The 17,542-nt window shown below is 52.6% G+C and overlaps 8 protein-coding genes across 8 annotated transcripts; 4 read left to right on the forward strand and 4 right to left on the reverse strand.

The window, feature by feature from the left end:
- Positions 1–554: 554 nt before the first annotated feature.
- Positions 555–1,328, forward strand: LTS14_002808 (uncharacterized protein; the record flags this gene model as incomplete). The annotated part of the gene is made up of 1 exon (XM_064835513.1): positions 555–1,328. One exon carries the CDS (start codon positions 555–557, stop codon positions 1,326–1,328), a length of 774 nt encoding a protein of 257 aa, XP_064696563.1.
- Positions 1,329–1,687: 359 nt separating this feature from the next.
- On the reverse strand, positions 1,688–3,244 carry LTS14_002809 (uncharacterized protein; the record flags this gene model as incomplete). Its single annotated transcript, XM_064835514.1, has 5 exons — positions 1,688–2,227; positions 2,280–2,933; positions 2,993–3,067; positions 3,121–3,130; positions 3,186–3,244. The coding sequence occupies 5 exons, from the start codon at positions 3,242–3,244 to the stop codon at positions 1,688–1,690; spliced, it is 1,338 nt and encodes a 445-aa protein (XP_064696564.1).
- A 232-nt stretch (positions 3,245–3,476) lies between these two features.
- On the forward strand, positions 3,477–4,943 carry BCS1 (Complex III assembly protein translocase and chaperone; the record flags this gene model as incomplete). The annotated part of the gene is made up of 1 exon (XM_064835515.1): positions 3,477–4,943. The coding sequence occupies one exon, from the start codon at positions 3,477–3,479 to the stop codon at positions 4,941–4,943; it is 1,467 nt and encodes a 488-aa protein (XP_064696565.1).
- Positions 4,944–5,053: 110 nt separating this feature from the next.
- Positions 5,054–9,358, reverse strand: LTS14_002811 (uncharacterized protein; the record flags this gene model as incomplete). Its single annotated transcript, XM_064835516.1, has 2 exons — positions 5,054–7,449; positions 7,498–9,358. 2 exons carry the CDS (start codon positions 9,356–9,358, stop codon positions 5,054–5,056), a joined length of 4,257 nt encoding a protein of 1,418 aa, XP_064696566.1.
- Positions 9,359–10,258: 900 nt separating this feature from the next.
- On the forward strand, positions 10,259–10,573 carry LTS14_002812 (uncharacterized protein; the record flags this gene model as incomplete). The annotated part of the gene is made up of 2 exons (XM_064835517.1): positions 10,259–10,345; positions 10,397–10,573. 2 exons carry the CDS (start codon positions 10,259–10,261, stop codon positions 10,571–10,573), a joined length of 264 nt encoding a protein of 87 aa, XP_064696567.1.
- Positions 10,574–10,791: 218 nt separating this feature from the next.
- On the reverse strand, positions 10,792–12,312 carry LTS14_002813 (uncharacterized protein; the record flags this gene model as incomplete). The annotated part of the gene is made up of 1 exon (XM_064835518.1): positions 10,792–12,312. The coding sequence occupies one exon, from the start codon at positions 12,310–12,312 to the stop codon at positions 10,792–10,794; it is 1,521 nt and encodes a 506-aa protein (XP_064696568.1).
- Positions 12,313–12,867: 555 nt separating this feature from the next.
- LTS14_002814 (uncharacterized protein) lies at positions 12,868–15,091 on the forward strand (the record flags this gene model as incomplete). The annotated part of the gene is made up of 2 exons (XM_064835519.1): positions 12,868–13,050; positions 13,115–15,091. The coding sequence occupies 2 exons, from the start codon at positions 12,868–12,870 to the stop codon at positions 15,089–15,091; spliced, it is 2,160 nt and encodes a 719-aa protein (XP_064696569.1).
- An 88-nt stretch (positions 15,092–15,179) lies between these two features.
- LTS14_002815 (uncharacterized protein) lies at positions 15,180–17,054 on the reverse strand (the record flags this gene model as incomplete). Its single annotated transcript, XM_064835520.1, has 2 exons — positions 15,180–15,519; positions 15,583–17,054. 2 exons carry the CDS (start codon positions 17,052–17,054, stop codon positions 15,180–15,182), a joined length of 1,812 nt encoding a protein of 603 aa, XP_064696570.1.
- Positions 17,055–17,542: the final 488 nt, after the last annotated feature.

Consider the following 17,542-nt stretch of genomic DNA (forward strand, 5'->3'; position numbering starts at 1 on the left):
ATGTTCCTGGGTGCTGGAGGAAGACCGGCCGCCTCACTTTTGAAAGCAAAAGTTCCGCAAGACGGGACGGTTCGTAAACTTCCTTGCGACCACATCAAGATCAAGGGTGGCGTTCGAGACACACACAAGCTCTATACTGTCAATCCTCGTAGTGCCGACATCTCGCAACGATATCTAGCCTCTGTATAGGGTAGAATCTCGACAGGGCTGGTCAGATAGTCATATTAAGGTTGGCTTGCTTTGTAGCGTTTGCCGCTTACCATCTCATATGAAGTTTAATGCAAGCCGTCTCCTTCGCAGACCGCATTGATGACCATTTTAACACCTCGTTCGCGCCCAGCTCGAATGGGTAAGATGAGCAAAGTACAATTCAGTCCCGTGAGTAAAGTGAGCTTGTAGGCAGCAGCCACATGGGCGTAAACACGTTCACTTGAACTTCATAATCACGCAATCCTCATTTCCCGCACGCATTTCAACTCCATCCCGAGTACATGGCGCCACTGATCTGATCGCCACCAAGACACTGAATATTGGTGGCAAGAAAGGGATACAAGATGTCACGAAATGAACGCGGCGTCTACTTCTTTCCCGATGGCAAGAAGCAATTTGTGCCGCTCGAAAACAGCCCGGTAGTCTTCACGGAGCTGGTCCACAAACTCGGAGTCTCATCAAAGCTCGAATTCTACGACATCTACAGCATCGATGAGCCAGATCTGCTCGCCCTCGTCCCAAGACCAGTCCACGCCATCATCTTCATAGCACCCGCTGACGTCTACCGCCGCCTTCGTGCTCAGGACACAGCAGCCGGACTCGGCACCAAGAAGCTCACTTACGATGGCGCAGGCGACCAGGAGCCAGCGATCTGGTTCAAGCAGACGATCGGCCACGCATGCGGTCTCATCGCGCTCCTTCACAGCGTTTGTAACGGCTCCGCGAAGCAGTTTATCGCGCAAGATTCCATCCTCGATGAGATCCTGAAGGAGGCGACACCACTCAAACCACTACCTCGTGCCGATGTGCTCTACAATTCTGACGCTCTTGAGGAGGCACATATGTCTGTTGCGTTCAAGGGTGACTCGAAGGCTCCTCTCGCAGCTGAGCCAAATGGCTATCACTTCATCAGCTTTGTCAAAGGTAAGGATGGGCATCTCTATGAGCTAGAGGGTGGTTGGAATGGTCCGATTGACCGCGCTGTGCTGAATGAGGCCGACGACGTGCTCAGTGAAAAGGCACTGGATGCTGGGATCCGGAAGTACGTGAAAGCTGCCGAGGGCAATATGGAATTCAGCATGATTGCCCTCGCCACCAATCCCGAGAGTGCGGTGTGATGGAGGCCATGAGATTCGATGACGAATTTATGACGAAGCTCAAATCCTAACAACCAAGAATCATTATGTTGCTCGTTATAGGGGTGTCTTATACTATGCTCCTCACTTCACAGACCCTCCCGCTTGAACGCACCACCGCATTGGAAAGTAATGTACTGTTTGTCGAATGGCGCAGGTGCTCACTAGGAATCAAGGGCTAGCCCGACTAGCCCCCATCCCACAGTCTTGACAACACAACTTCTTCTATCCCCGTTAGCCAAAACTTTCATGCTTGCTATGGCTGCAGACGCGACCTCAGTCATCATAAGATTATGCTGCCACAAATCAACGTGCACCACATCTTTGTACTCCATGCTGACTCAAGCCGAGCTCTCAGTATCGAGGAACTTGAGACTGACACCAAGGTTGGACGTCATATCAGCAGTCTCGTCATCCTCACTCGAACCATCCATTGGGGGTCTGTTCTCCTCGTCACTGCTGCGCTCATTGTCGTCCAAGTTCAGCAGGTCAAAGCGATTCATGATAGGTGCTTTCTTCTTCTGTACGGGCTCGCGTGGTGCTGCGCGGGCTTTGTGCAAAGACAACGGTAATGGCACATCACACTCGTCGCGGTAAAACTCGATCTTGCAGCCTTTATAAGTGGTACGGCTCATCATACAAGTTCTTGCGAAAAGTGCGTTGTGCACCGAGTTCGTAGAGACGTAAGCGTCGCCATTGCGGAAGTTGACGTCGACGATCACCAGGTTGTGGATGTGCTCCATGTCCAGCCTGATTGTCGTCTTGTCTAGGCCAATGGAAACTGCATTGCGGATTAGGATGTTGCGCGTGGCACCATTGCCAAGCTTGTTCGCGATGTGCCCGTTCAGTCGATATTGACGGTCAGCCCAGCGAACCTCAACCTACATCCTCGTCAGTGATCATGATAAGGCAACAGTGCTCGGTCACACTTACACGCTTGTTGTGAATATAGACGTCGTTCCGCTTGGCCCAAGCAAGAAAATCGCTTGCGCCGTTCGAGTAAGTGACAGTACCACTTCTGTTGGGCCCAAGATTGACGCTCAGTAGCTTACCACCTTTGACCACCGACAGTAACTCCTTGTAGGTGGTACGCTCCGAAAGACCCGCGAAGTAAAGTGTTCGTCGTTCTTGAGTGGGTTGGACGGTGTCATAGTCGTTTTGTAGCTGAGTGGCTTCGTCCGGAAGACTAGCGTTGTCATCGAAAGCAGCATCATCAGGTACCGAAGAAGGAGGAGCACCAAAATCAATCTGTCGAGAGAATGCAGGAACTTTCAAGTTGCCTTGTTGGTGGTACTGAGGTCCGTTGCCGTTGCCGTATGGTCCAGTCCCTGGTGCAAGGTTGAACCCTGGGGTTGAATCATGAGCCTGTCTCCAGGAGACATCATGGTAATGACCAGGGATACCTTGCTGCTGTCCGCCGGCATAAGCGTGGTCGTAGTCGTCCGCCCAAGAGTCTGCTGGTACGCCGGAGTCCTTGCGATGTTCGCCATTGGCTGAGTTGGAGATGAGCAGCTGAAGTGTTTCTGGAGTGATGCCGCCTTGAAACAAAGCACTTTTCAGTGCTTCGAACTCGCGCGACGTGCGTAGCTACGGCCTGGAGTCAGTTATTGTTCTGCTTTGCAGCACGGACTGGCGATGGACCATACAAGGCTGTCGTATTCGTCTTTGGAGATTGAGACGTTCACAGGGTCAGAACAGCCATAAATCTGTGCATTGGTGTGCTGGACGGGGGTCAGCCGCTGCAGACGGAAGGGCTAGATTGTCTGCATATTACAAAATCGGCCCTGCAAATGCATGATTAGCACGAGCATGTCTACCATGAAAGCTAGATGGATTAACCTGCGCAGCAAGGCATCGAAATAAGCTCTGTCGACGGTGACCTTCTCAGCAGAAGCCATGGTGGTCAGATCAGAGCACAGAACAGTATACACACATCTGTGAAGATGTCAAGAAAAGTAGAAAGCGTTCGACGTGGTTGTGCAGAAGGTGCAGCACAGCCCTGCATGGGCCCGATAAGCCGATTAGAGGCGGCCAAAACTAGCCCCCAGATCTCCAGCCAACCTTATTTCTATGAGTTTCTTTTGGTTTCAGCTTCAGCCTCATCTTGACGACCTGTCACAAGAATTATTGATGGACGGCAATGGAGCATCAAATAATGCCTTGCAAGCGGTGAAGTCACCATCACCAATACCATCGAAGCAAGATATCCTCAAGCAGCTAGCCAATCCCGATGGAAGTAATGGCGGCAGCGTCTTTGCGCACCTGCAGAGTAATCCCTTCTTCACAGCGGGCTTTGGACTTGCCGCATTAGGCGCTGCACTTCGATATGGGTCCCGAGGAGTGCAGCAAACAGCGGCATTGATACGCCGACGTATGCTTGTTGACCTCGAAATCACGCGACATGACAAGTCTTACGAATGGGTGCTCAACTGGATGACTGCCCAATACCAGAATCAGGTTGGACCACAACAGACCAGACGGCAACTTGGCACGATGGACTTCTTGATACGGAAATTCATGCCTGGACTTCATCATCTGCAGATTGAGACCTCGACTCATAAGAGTGCCAACGGCGCCGAACAGACCGCGTTTTCACTGGTTCCCGGACGTGGCAAACATATTCTTCGCTACAGGAACTCCTTCATCGCTGTCAGTCGCGAGCGCGAAGGCAAAAGCTTCGATGCCATGGGCAAGCCCTTTGAGACGGTTACCTTGACCACGCTTTACCACTACCGGTATGTGTTCGAGGGCATCGTCAGCGAGGCTTATCAGATGTCGCTACAGAATGTGGAAGGCAAGACAGTCGTCTACACGAGCCAGAACATGAGCTGGCAGTCTTCCGGTCAGCCCAAACGTAGAAGACCCTTTGATTCAGTTGTGCTTGAGAAGGGACTCTCCGAACGAATTCTTGGTGATGTCCGAGAATTCTTGGATGCCAGAACATGGTACCTTGACAGAGGCATACCATATCGGCGTGGCTATCTACTCTATGGACCTCCTGGGACAGGCAAGACATCTTTTGTGCAAGCTTTGGCTGGGAAGCTGGACTTCAATATCGCGATGCTGTCGCTCAGTCAACGTGGATTGACAGATGACCTACTCAACCACCTTCTCCTAAATGTGCCTCCAAGGACAATTGTGCTTCTAGAGGATGCCGATGCAGCGTTCAGTAATCGCCGCCAGCGAGACACAGATGGCTATACCGGCGCCAATGTCACGTACTCTGGCCTCCTTAATGCACTAGACGGCGTCGCAAGTGCCGAAGAACGCATCATCTTCATGACGACAAACCATATCGATCGACTGGACGATGCGCTAATACGACCTGGTCGAGTCGACATGACCGTCCAGCTAGGCAACGCGACAGAGTGGCAGATGGCGCAGCTATGGGACCGCTTCTACGCCGAGCACGACGAGAACGGCGAAGGCAAGCGACGCTTCTTGCGTAAGGCCATCGACACAGGACTCGTGAACATCGTCAGTACTGCTGCACTGCAAGGCTTGTTCTTGTATAATAAAGACGACGTGGAAGGTGCGATAGCCATGCTTGAGCAGCTGGACCCATCGAAAGGTGGTCAGCAAAAAGTGGCAGATTGAAGCCTACCTATGTACCATGTATGTATATTATGTATGAGTAGGGTTGTAACATCATCGCACCCACTCCCTGATCGGTCCCGCCTACCTGTCGCCAATCCCTCCGCCACGAATTAATTGTATCGTGCTATATGGCCAGCCCTGGCCCTCCCGAAGGTCTGCTCCACGGTCCTTCCCGATGCTTGATCCAAGACTTCAACCACACTCTGGGCGAAGCGCTCCCGCACTGGGTCGTCCACAAACTCGACCCCATGCTCGCGATTGAGGTTAGCCAAGGACCGATAAGCAGAATTCAAGACCCTGTCCAGCGCTTTTCTGTACTCCAAAATGAGCTTTGTGGCGAAGCGACGATCACCCGCCTGCACGAACAGTGGGAGCCAGCCATCCATCTCAAGTTTATTGGTCTGACTCATCTGGAGCGGGCCACCGAACAATGCAGCCATGAGCGGGGTGGTCATAGATGTCTCCCGCATGAAGAGGCTGTTGCCGTCGTTATTTTGGTTGAGTGAACTGTAAGTGAATAAGGTGCCATAGGAATTCTTTTTGTCTTCCTTACGCTTATTGTCGTCGTTCAATGACGATGGGTGTATCAGGACACCCTGTTCGCTGGTAGTACGATGGGCCGCTCCCTTCACGCTCGTCTTGGCGCCCAGGTTGGGATACAGGCCTGCTGCCAGTAGAGCCTTGATCAGCACCGGGTTCTGGGAGTTGCGGTTCATAGCCGCTGGACCGTACTGATCTGCCTGCTGTCGGCCGTCCATGGTGCGTGGAATGAGGCCGGTGTCTTCAAGCACTTCTACTATCTGCTTTGCTGTCTGGTCAACCGTTTTGAAAGCCCCGAAGTGCACGAACTTTTCTCGGGCACGATCGAAGGCTGCGCTCACACCAACTTGATCTCTGAGTACGCGTATCTCCCGGAAAGCGTTGAGCGAGGCTAGATGGTCGCTGTATCCACCTTTCCCATAATCACGACGTATGTCCCGGCTCGTAGACCGGGCGTCATGACTGATAGGCGTGATGAACAGAGATCGCTCTTCTGCAGCTGCACCGAGGACGAGCATAGGGTCTAGACATCTGAATATCACTCCAAGTACAATCATCTTGCCCAGCGTAGGGTGAACAGGCAATTTTGATAGTAGTCGACCAAGATCTGTGAGCTGCTCGTCCTCCGTGAAAGCCTCCACAGATGTCAAGTTGTCTCGTGCCGCCACAATAGCGTGACGTGGTGGAGGTTCGATTGCTTGCATCAAGAACGTCTCGACTGGTTCATTGAAGCTTTGCGCCTTGATGGATAGCAGAGTTTCTTGTAGGTCCGTCCGAAGCAACTCTGGCAGGCCGATAGCTCGCAACGACTCGTGCCGTTCTTTGGAGTACAGTGCGTAATAAAAGCCATCCTGCACACGTCCAGCTCGGCCTGCACGCTGTTTAGCGTTGGACTTGCTCTCCCAAACACACTGCAGCTTCGTGATACGCCTGGTCTGGTCGTACCTTGTCTCGCGGAGCTTGCCAGTGTCGACGACATACTTGACGTCAGTCACAGTAACAGAAGTCTCGGCGATGTTGGTTGATAAAATGATCTTTCGGCATCCGGAAGGCACCGACTCGAAAATCTGACTCTGCTGCTCTTTCGGAATGGTCGAATGGAGCAAGCAGATCTTGAATCTGGTGGGATCTGTGAAGTCCCGGCTGAAGATATTGTGCTCTTGAAGATGTCTTTGCGTCTTCAGGATTTCGTCTATTCCTGGGAAGAAGGCCAAGATAGCGCCATCCTTTGTAGTCCTGCATATATGCGCAATAGTGGCTGCTGCCAAAGCCGTGGGAACCATGGAATCTTCCTTCTCTGAGGATGCTTCGCCCTCAGCATCCTGACCGGTCAGAGTCTGCCGTTTTCGTTTCCAGTCTATCACGCTGTCATTACTCGGATCCTGGTCTCCGGCATGAGCGCCATTACGGCCTGTGTGTGCGACGCTAAACGCAGCCTCAGAACGAAGGTACTCTTTGCTGAGACGATCGAGACCGAGTACACTATCGAGTGAACCCTTATGATGTTGGACAAGCTCATGCGTGATGTCGCCAAGATATTTCTCTTTTACTGGAAACGTGCGTCCAGGGACACTCAAAGACGGGCAAGGAACTCGGACATTGTCCTCACCCTCGGTGGAGAAGTAATTGGCAAAGAGTTCCGTGTCCAGAGTGGCCGACATGAGCACCACTCTTGGCACAGTCTTGCCCGCTGATTTGCGAGCAGCAAGTGCCTTCTTCATGATGATCATCAAGAAGTCGATATTTGTGTCGCGTTCGTGAACTTCGTCGATGATAAGATATGATGCAGCATCCAGTACACCATCAGGATCATGCTTAAGCTGCTCGAGTAGGATGCCAGTAGTGCAGTAGTTGATGCTGCCGCCTTGTTGTGGTAGCTTAGCATCAAATCGTACCTGGTACCCGACTTGTTCTCGCAGTGGTTGATTGCGCTCATCCGCGACACGCTGTGCAACAGATGTTGCCGCTATACGTCTGGGTTGAGTACATATAATGTTACACAATCCACCTCTACCTTCAGCTATATCATGTTCGAGTAGGATTTGTGGGACCTGTGTCGTCTTTCCCGATCCAGTAGCGCCTACTACAATCCCAAACGGGTTGCCGCTGACCATCTCGATGACTTGTGCTTTGTACTGATTCATTGGAAGCGCAGCTTTCTTCGCGTGCAAGTCGTGCAGCGATTCGTCAGCGTCAAAGGCCTGCTGCTGCGCTCGCAAAGTGGAGTGTAATTGGTTGATCTGCGTTTCGCTGAGTTGTCTTCGGCGTCTTCGTTGCTTCGCCAGGTCGCCGCCTACATGCTCTGCCGTCAATCCCTCGCGATTGTCCGGCAGACCAGCCTGTCTTGCTTCCACAAGAGCGCTGCGCATGACATACAATGCCTCGCTGTCGACACTGAGGTCAATGCTGCGTAACGGCTTCAGGATCTTGCCTTTATCCTGTATCAATCGGGTTGCAAAATCCTGCATGAGTTTCGGTTCCTTCTTGCCCAGCTCCACCGCCGCCACAAGATATGCAACAGACTCAGCAGGCTTCTTGTTGTCCAGGACAACGGGCTCACCCACAGGGTCACCATCAACGCTGATAGTAACACTGTGACGGGTCGCAGCACCCGCTCTCACAGTTTCGTGGACTGTTTCAAGGCGTATATCGCGGCGAACCTCACGCAAGTACTCAAAAAAGTAGCTCGCAGTATCAGTATTCAAAATACCAAAGCCCATGTCACTCTCCCTGATGTCGTTGTTTGCTCGCTTGAAGTCCTCCGCTTTAGTTTTGAAGTCGATCGATGCAGCGGTCTCGGCCAGAAGTATGCTCTTTGCCGCCGCTGATGCCTCGATTTTCAAGTCTGGCAGTGCGACCGTGACCTTGTACAGCGTCGCTGGCGTAACCTTTTGTCTCCGCCAGCTCACTTTTCTTGACTTGGACTCTGAAGTCGACACTGTAAAAATCGGAACCTGTCCCAAGCTAGCGGCATAGTTATATATTTCAGTCTTGGAATCTTTCTCCTCTGCAAGCGTCTGCTTGTCCAGAGACGTTGCTTTCAATTCCTCACCTTCAAGATCCGTGGTTCCGCTTAGTATTTCTTGGCTCGGAAAAATGTCGTCTAGGACCCCGTTCTCATGCAGTCTTGCAGTCATCCGAAGCCATGCTGCTTGCTTTGCTGCTTGCTTGGTCATGCCTTCACCCCATGCACTCTCTTCGCATACACCAGATAGATCAAGTTTGAGTGTGCACCTGCGTCCGCTGCCATCGGGCTTGTTTGCAAGTGCAGAAAAGTCGGTGTTGATCTGCATTGCGACTTTTGCCTTACCACATATCCCGCTGATCGTTTCCTGAATGAATCGTGGCTCGAAAAGCTTCGTCGGCGCTTGAGGGTACCGCTGTTGGGTAGGCAGAGTCTCAGACCTCCTGATGAAGCCGATGTCCTCTAGCGGTGCGGTCGTTGCTTCAGGCTTTGTCTTGTGCCGTAATAGCTTCGCTAGTGATCCGTTGGCATGCATCTTGGCAGTTACGGCTTTCCATGCCCGAGACTTCGCTGCTTGTTTCGATTGACCTTCCGCTGTATGCGTGCCAGTGTATACATTGGGGATCGATAGTTCCATCTTGAAGACATGCTGTACTTGTCGTCTATCCTTGGCAACGCTGAAAGATTCTTGAAGCTTTATAGGTATCTTCGTAGCCTTGCAGTACAAATCAAAGCCTCCGGGGGTTAGGATGGATCTTACTCGACCAGCGGGGACGTCCGGGTAATCTTGAGCTTGAGGCATCGGGTGTGTCTCGATAGGATATTTTGAAGCATCGCCGGATCCGGGAAAGCTGAAGCGAGGATCGGATCCAAGCTTTTCCAAGAGTGGGATGGCTTCTTCGTCAGACATTCTCCTCAGTTCTCGGATACTGCGCTGCAGCCATTGCCTATGATCTTGGTCGAAGCCCTGGATAGAAGCCAGACCCCAGAGCCTGTTACATATGGTAGGTCGAGTTTTGCTGGTTTCAACGGCTTCCAGCAGCTCTGAATTAGCATGCGAGCGTGATGTTTCAACTCCATTAGTGCTGCTGGCTGGATTGATAGTCTCATCGGCGCTACTTTCCACGATAGTAGCGTATTGCCGTCTACCGAAGCAGGAGGGACGACCTTGTTGCGGCTTCCATCTCACAGCCGGCTCCGAGCGTGGTGCTGTGGCAAGGACTCTCGTGAACAATTCTGCGCGCACCAAAGGTGGCAAACGTAGCCAAGTAGACAGGCCTGCCATCACAAAGACAGTGCCTTAGACTGAGTGCAATTTCATTCCCAAATTCATTGCCGGTCCACAGATGTCGATGATGCTGGTCTATCATCTCGTCTGATCCCCTAGAAGGAATACTAGACATCTTCGCGGTATAGCCGTCGATCCGAACCGTGCCGCTGCAGGTACAGGCAGGGCATGACTCGCCTCCGATCCTCCACCTCGACCTCGACGGATCATCTGCTACTGTAGTAAAGGGTCGACCGAGGATTGAGACTCCACTCACAAGAGATGATGACTAGATGGATGATTCATCGGGACAAAGTACTGAAGCATGAGCATTCACCTACAGCGCAGAGACCCTTCTCACGTGAACCGCTACGTCATCTAGACACCATAGAGGGGAAGAGAGAGTTTGCGAAGTGCTTAGCGTCTGGGTCGTGTGCTCCCACTCGTCCTCTGTTAATTCTGCTACAATACCGCACACACCTTTAAAAACAAAGACCTCACGCACAGCATCAGCTCCATAGATCAAACCAACCAACGTACACAATGCCTCGCGACGGATCAGGAGCTGGCGACAACGCTGTTGAAGCTGGCGAGACATCGATCCACGGTGCTGGTGATGCACCAGAGGACGTGAGTCGTCCGTATTCTGGTCAGCAGACCACTCGCTCTGACATGTAGCAGGGTGCATCCGCTTCCGGCGTCGACCGCTCGAACAAGGCTGCGCCTCCGCCAGAAGAGGAGAAGGGTGACGCCTTGGAGGGCATGAACGCATCAGGCGGAGGTAGCTCAGGCATTGATGGTGGCAGCGGCAAGGGCCCTGCCGTACCCCAGGCAGACAAGGAGGCTTCGAAGCAGTAGTGGGGACTACAGCGTCCGCGGCAGCATGCTGAGTTGTCTTTGGGAGACAGCAGGATGTCGCCAACTCCATGACAGTTATACGAGAAGCTGTATCCAGCAATACTAGCCGAGATTCTAGGGACTCCTCCAATCAAAAGGTTGCCGACCTATGGAGATACTCATCACAAACCACAGTAGGCCGTCTAGTCATACAAACCTTCACATCGTCGAAGATTAGCTTACAACCAATCTCCACTAAGCTCGACCAATTTGCCCTGCTTGTGCAATTCTTCGATGCTCTCGATTGACCATTTCTCAGGCACGTACCCGGTAGGTATATTGGTGTTCTTGAAGCCACTGCCTTCTGTCCCCAAGCTTGCGGCAGCCTCCTTGTAATTCTCGTTCGCATAAATCTCTGGATCAGACATCCAGATCCACTTCGGCACCTTGGCATTGACTTTGGTAGGATCGGTAACTACAGCTTTCATGTCTGACTTCTGGAAGCGCTCGGCATTGTAGAAGCCAAGGAACTGGGCGCAAGAGACACGGTCACCGCGAAGGAGTGCGTGCGTCTTGACTGCTGTCGGTATGTCGTCCATGCCGGCATGTTGTAGACAGGCCGCGATAGTAATGGCATCCTCAATTGCTTGTGTGGCGCCATTGCCGGAGGCCGGTAGGAACGAGTGGGCTGCATCTCCGATCTGTAGGACTCGACATCCTTCAGAATAGGTACATGGATTGGGATTGCGCCATAAAAGAGGCCACTCAACTATGCTATCTTCTGGCATGGTGCGGATGAGAGCTTTCATCGGCTCGCCGAAGCCTGGCACCCGCTCTATGGCGTTGAGTACGTACTCGCTTGTAACGGTATGATGCCAGGATTCCTTTGCATTGGTGTCTTCGTCCAGAGGCATGTTCAGGTTCAAGCCCCAGCACATTCGACCGTTCTTGCCTTGCTTGTCAACGTACGATAGCAGCATGGTGTGAATTTCTGGGCCGAGCCAGCCTTGCATCAGTGGATGTTTGCCGTCCTTGAGACCGAAGTACTCCTTCACCAGAGGATCAGCCATGGCAGTGTCTAGTGGCCAGGCAGCTCGAAATATGATCTTGCCAGACGGCGTGCCCTGATCCTGACCACCGAGTACGACATCACGAGAATGTGAGTGGAGACCATCAGCGGCAATGACCAGGTCGGCCTCTATACGCTCGCCGCGATCATCAACGACTCCTCCTACACCTCTGGTGGTGTCCTCATAGTACTCAAGGATGCGCTTCCCATAGGCGATCTCAATACCGAAGCGCTGGACCTGATAATGAAGCACTGCATGGAACAATGGCCGGATCTGCGAGACCATTGGCAGCTTATGTGGGTCGATCGTGCCACTGATACCCATCATCTTGCTGAATGGCCAGGCCTCGCCTATTGGTTCCCCGGTCCACTTGCGATACTGCATATGCGCATCATGCAGGGAGATGTCGTCGTATTCCTGCTTCAAAGTTGGATAGTGATCGACGAATCGTCTAGCGCTTAGGCCGACAGTGAACATATCTCCACCTGCGCTGGCCGAAAGACTCCGCTCGAAGATGCGGACATGGTGGCCTTTGCGGTGACACTCAAGGGCGGCTACGAGACCGCCGACTCCAGCACCGACGATGAGGACATTTATACCAGATGGTGGTGCACATTCAACGTCGTTGTGGGTGGCGTTGGTTCCAGTGTCTGTTGCCACGCTCTGGGTGAAGCTTTGGGTATTGTTCATCTTGGACGTGCAGAGGGACTGGTAGGAACTGTTTGGTAGTAAAGGGTAGAACTGTACACAATGGATGTGGTGCTGTATGATGGGAACGTATAACTCAGGGAGGCTGCAGTCCTGAAATATATGTCCTCACCCATCCGCCCCAGACATCGGTCAGCGCATCTTGACGTGTCCGACATGCTCACTTAGGCTGACTCATTGCTGTACGAAGCTGACTGGACCGACTAGATCCACGCGAATGTTACGGATGTCGATTGCAGAGTGTGTAGTGAAGGAAGACGTTGGTGATGGCTCGGCGTCTCTGGAGGATGCGATCCGGCACCGAGATGCATGACTCTAGTCTGTATTAGGCAAAGGCCACAATCGGCACGACTCGCTCTCTGTCTTTCCCTTTCGGCGACGATGATCTAATCTTCGACTTCAGTCCTATCCGGGTGGCTATCCTGGGCTTGTGAGCATCTCTTCGCTTTCGTCGGACATTCGAAGCATTCCCCAGGCCCTAGAAGCTGTGCTGTGCGGCTTTGGGTGCTTCTGCAGCTCTGTTAATCGGTACCGAGGATGGACGCCGAGCAATCCGATACCGACTCCCAAGCAAAGAGTCGCTATGAGGCAGGACCACCAACAAATTCTGTACCAAGTCAGCAGCCAACTGTGCAAACACCTCAGCGTCGTGACAACCACACGCCATCTTGCCTGACATGTCAGAGGAGGAAAGTGAAATGTAATCGAGTTTACCCTTGCGTAAGTTCGATGGTCTGAACCGATCATCTAGACGTTCATGGATTCACACTAACACTCTTGTCAGGCAGCATGTCTCAAGACTGGCCTGCAATGCGAATTCAAGGCCGATGACAATGCACAGAGTCGCAAAAAACGGAAAAGGACTCCTGATGGCGATGGAAGCTCATATCCATCATCTCCCCATCGTACGACTGAGCATGATAGGCAGGATCCCAGCAGCGCCCAGCTGCACATTAATCGTACGATTATGCCAGCATACGCCGAATCACATCAAACCTATTACCCAAAGCCACAACCTCCGAATAACATCAGTCGCCCTGGAGGTGTGTCAGGTCACAGCATCTACGAGAGTGCCGTCTCGCTTGGGACAGAACTAGCGAGCCACGGCGACCAGAGCATGTCCTATGACCCAAAGCCGTCAAAGTCGAACAAATCCCACTTTTTGTTCAACCCAGCCCAGCAAGAAACGTTCAGCTCAAAGCAGCATGCCAGATCTCAGCCACCAGCTCACCACGTGGTACAGCTATGGCAGACATATCTTACGAACGTCGATCCTATACTCAAAGTCCTCCATGCCCCAACGCTACAGCAGACAGTTTTGGGACAGATCGGCAAGCCGAGTCTACCAGCAGGATTACAAGCTATGACTTCAGCCATCTATTTCATCAGCACTGTGAGCTTACAGAATAACGAATGTCAAGCATCACTGCAGGTATCGAAAGCAGAATTGCTAACGACGTATCGGTCTGCAACAGAAGACGCACTCTCGGCCGCCGCCTTTGTGACTACGACAGACGTTCAGGTACTCCAAGCTTTGGTGCTGTACCTTACAGCTTTGGAGAGTCTGGGGGAGACGGCGACAGTGTGGTCCATGAGCGGGCTAGCTTTCCGTCAAGCTGATACGCTGAGTCTGGTCTCAGAAAACAACGCTACCAAGCTTTCACCATTCGAAACCGAGATGCGGCGCCGGCTGTGGTGGGCTCTTGTTTTGCTAGATCACCGCACTGCCGAATCGATGGGCAAGACTAGTGATGTTCTCAAGCACAGACAGAGTGTGAAGCTGCCAACGAATCTGACTGACACCCAGCTATTCTCGTCGATGCTCCGGCTTCCTGAAAGCAGACCGACGGCCACTGAAATGTCCTATGTACTGCTGCAAGCCACGATCGCGTCTCATCTGGATCACATCGGAAACGAGCGATCAACCCTTGGATCGCCTTCGCAGGGCAGGGCCACCCCACTGCGAGATCTAGAATACAGCCTCGAAGAAGAGATCCTACGATTCTGCGACACTACAGTCCCGTTGCAAGCCTACACGATCAACGCGGCGTACGCAGCACTCGCTAAGTTGCGGCTTGATCAAGTAAAGAACAATCTCCAGGATGAAGAATTCTCGGCTAGCGCCTTTGCGCACAGCTTAAAGGTGGTGGAACTCTACCTTGATCTGACGAACGAGCCTCAACTTCAACGCTGGAAATGGCAGTGGGGCTCCCGTTTGCCATGGTCTGCGTTCCGAGAATTAGTCTACCATTTCCGTATCCACCCGGAGTCTGACAGTAGGCCAGCGGAGGTTTGCACAGCTGAGAGACATATCTGCGAGATGGTGGAGAAAGTCCTCCCAACATTCCATCTCGAGCCTCGCAAAGCCATGGCACTAGAGCTCATGCGAGGAATGCTAGCAGTGGCGCATGAACAATCCCAATCCGTAGCGGCGAGCACCACGGATCCTGCTCTCCTGACCGGCGAACAGGCGAAGACTGCTTCGCTGGCTGTTACGGAGTCGCCGGGATCAGATCCCGCTGCGAGAACGGCGAGGAAATTGATGACGCAGACGGCACATCCTCATGGCTCGAGGCCTTTTGCTGCATTGCTCCCTGGTATGGACGTCTCCGCACGGGCGGCAGGGCAGCAGGAAGCCAATGGTACCGACCAATTCCAAGAATCGGCCACGAGGACTCGAGGCGCGAAAGATGCACAGGCTCATGCTCATAAGGTGGATTGGATAGAGTTCGACAGGCTGGCTGGTGAGTTGTGTAAATGAGCTGTCCTGAACATGGACGATAAATATATACACACAACGCTGCAACAACACCAGATCTCAAGCAAGCATTAAACCATCCTCCAACACATCACAACTTCGACTCCGCTCCACTCTCAATCGTCCCCGCGCCAGTGAAATTGACCGCCTCCGTTCTCTTAACAGTCCCACTGCGCGTCAGATCCTTCCGCCTCCTGCCTCTGCTCAACCACTCTCCATCATCCTCCTCCCGAATATAATATGCCCAATCGCAAGTCTCATCGAGTTCAGTCTGCGAGTACCCGTTGCCCAGATACGAGAACCTATTACCCGCATAATCGACATTAAAATCCTCCATCCTAATATCGGCTAGGGCTTCGATGTAGTGGAGTGTACTACCCGGCCACAAAGCAGTGATCGGAGCGTCAATCTGACCGGATTTGTACCATGATCTGCGAAGACAGTAACAGTCAGCACAATATCCCAGCGCGAGGTATGATACGTAAGATACGCACCGACAAGGATCACTCCAAACCGTCCTCCGCATAAACTCATCCTTATGCCTTATAAAATCCTCCACCGCCTCCTTCTTCGGCGAAAAGCTCTTGATATTATGCGTCTGCCAATGATCAATCAACTTGCACATATAATCCGCCTGCAACTCAATCGCCGACAACACCGGCCCATTCCCAATGGGACAATTCGGGCCCAAGAAAATAAGGTAGTTGGGAAACTCAGCGGCCGCGACACCGAGGTAGGATTTCGGTTCCTTGGCCCATTCGTCTTGGAGGTTCTTGCCGTTGCCGGCGATGAGAGGGAAGCGGGGTTTGAAGGTGGTGTCGAAGCCGGTGGCGCAGATGAGGATGTCAAGGGGGTATTCTTTGCCGTCGTCGCAGAGGCAGCCGCGTTCGGTGACTTTGGTGATTTCGCCGTAGACGACTGTGACGTTGGGTTTTGTTAGGGATTCGAGGTAGTTGACTCCTGGGGTGAGGCGACGGCAGCCGACGCTCCAGTCCGGGATGAGTTTGGAGATGAGGTGGTCGTCGTTGATTTTCTGCTTCATTTGCTCCGTCATGTATTCTTGTGTTGCGGTATTGACGGTGGAGTTCTTGAGGAAGAGGCCGAATTGGCCGTTCAGACCAGTCTCGATGGATTTGCGGTATTCGAGTAGTGTCCCGGCTTTCGTCTCAAAGTCCCGGCGTTCTTGAGGGGAGAAGACGTGTTGTTCTAGGCCTTGCACGGGCGAGACCCAAGTCGGTTCACGGATGAAGGTTGTGACGTGGGAGACTTTGGGTTGGATATTGGGGAGGACTTGGATGCCAGAGGAGCCGTTGCCGATGAGCCCTACATGTTTGCCTGACAGGTCGACGCTGTCGTCCCAGTTGGCGGTGTGGAGGAGCTTGCCTTTGTAGTCGAAGAGGCCCGGGATGGCGGGCCATCGCCAGTTGTTGAGAATACCAGAAGCGTTGATCAGGATGTCGCAGGAGTTTTGCACTTCTTGGCCAGATTTGAGGTCTTTGATCGTTACATGCCATCGACTGTCTCCGTCATCCCAGACGGAGTTGACGACTTGATGGCTCGTTTTGACGTATTTGTGTAGCTTGTACTTGTGGGCGAAGCTGTTAAAGTAGTTGAAGATCTCGCCGGAGCTGGCGTACACGGCTGACCAGTCTAGTTTGGGCTCGAAAGACCAGGTGTAGTTGTGGCTAGGTACGTCGCAAGCACATCCGGGGTATTTATTCTCCCACCAAGTACCGGAGACTTCAGAGTTCTTTTCGTAGACGGTGAGGTCGAAGTTTTCGAAATGTCGTTGAATCTTGTAAGCGAAGAGGAGGCCAGACGCGCCTGCACCAACGCAGATGATCTTGACATGTCGCTCTTGGTGGATCGGACCACCTAGTCTTCCGTTTGCCTCGTCGTCTGCGCGATTCTTTCGTTTGCCTAGAGTAGGTGTGTTCATTGCCTCCCGGATTGGAAAGTCTGCCATGGTTGCTAGGGTGAAATGTGGGTATCAAGAAAGTCACAAGAACAGCGATAAGTAGAGTAGGGCAGGCAGGGCGAAGAATTTGAGATGGGAACAGAAAGAGAATCCAGGAAGAATATAATCATAGCATACTTGCCAACAGTATCCACCTTGGCTCTCGGAAAGCAAGACGCGGTCCGGTGTAATGGAGTGTGCATAACGCACTAATGTAAATGGCTAGTACTGTAGCCGTGAGTAAGAGGGGCGCGTGGTGTGCATGAAGTCTGAGTCGCGAGAATGGTGGATCGACGGCGGGTGCGCGGCCATAGTTGCAAGTCAAGTGATAAGATTCTATTCTGAAGAGCAGCGTGGGGCCCCGCCCTGGCCGGAAAAGCTCACGCAACGCTACGGTGAAGCTAGATGTGTGTGGCATATGCTAGCTGAGTCGTGCAAGCTGGGTTGGTGAGCAAAGCATGAATCATGCATGAAAATGTTGGCTGACTCGCTGCGGT

The sequence above is a fragment of the Recurvomyces mirabilis genome (genome assembly GCF_035927965.1).
Source record: "Recurvomyces mirabilis strain CCFEE 5264 chromosome Unknown scaffold_6, whole genome shotgun sequence".
Lineage (NCBI taxonomy): Eukaryota > Fungi > Ascomycota > Dothideomycetes > Mycosphaerellales > Teratosphaeriaceae > Recurvomyces > Recurvomyces mirabilis.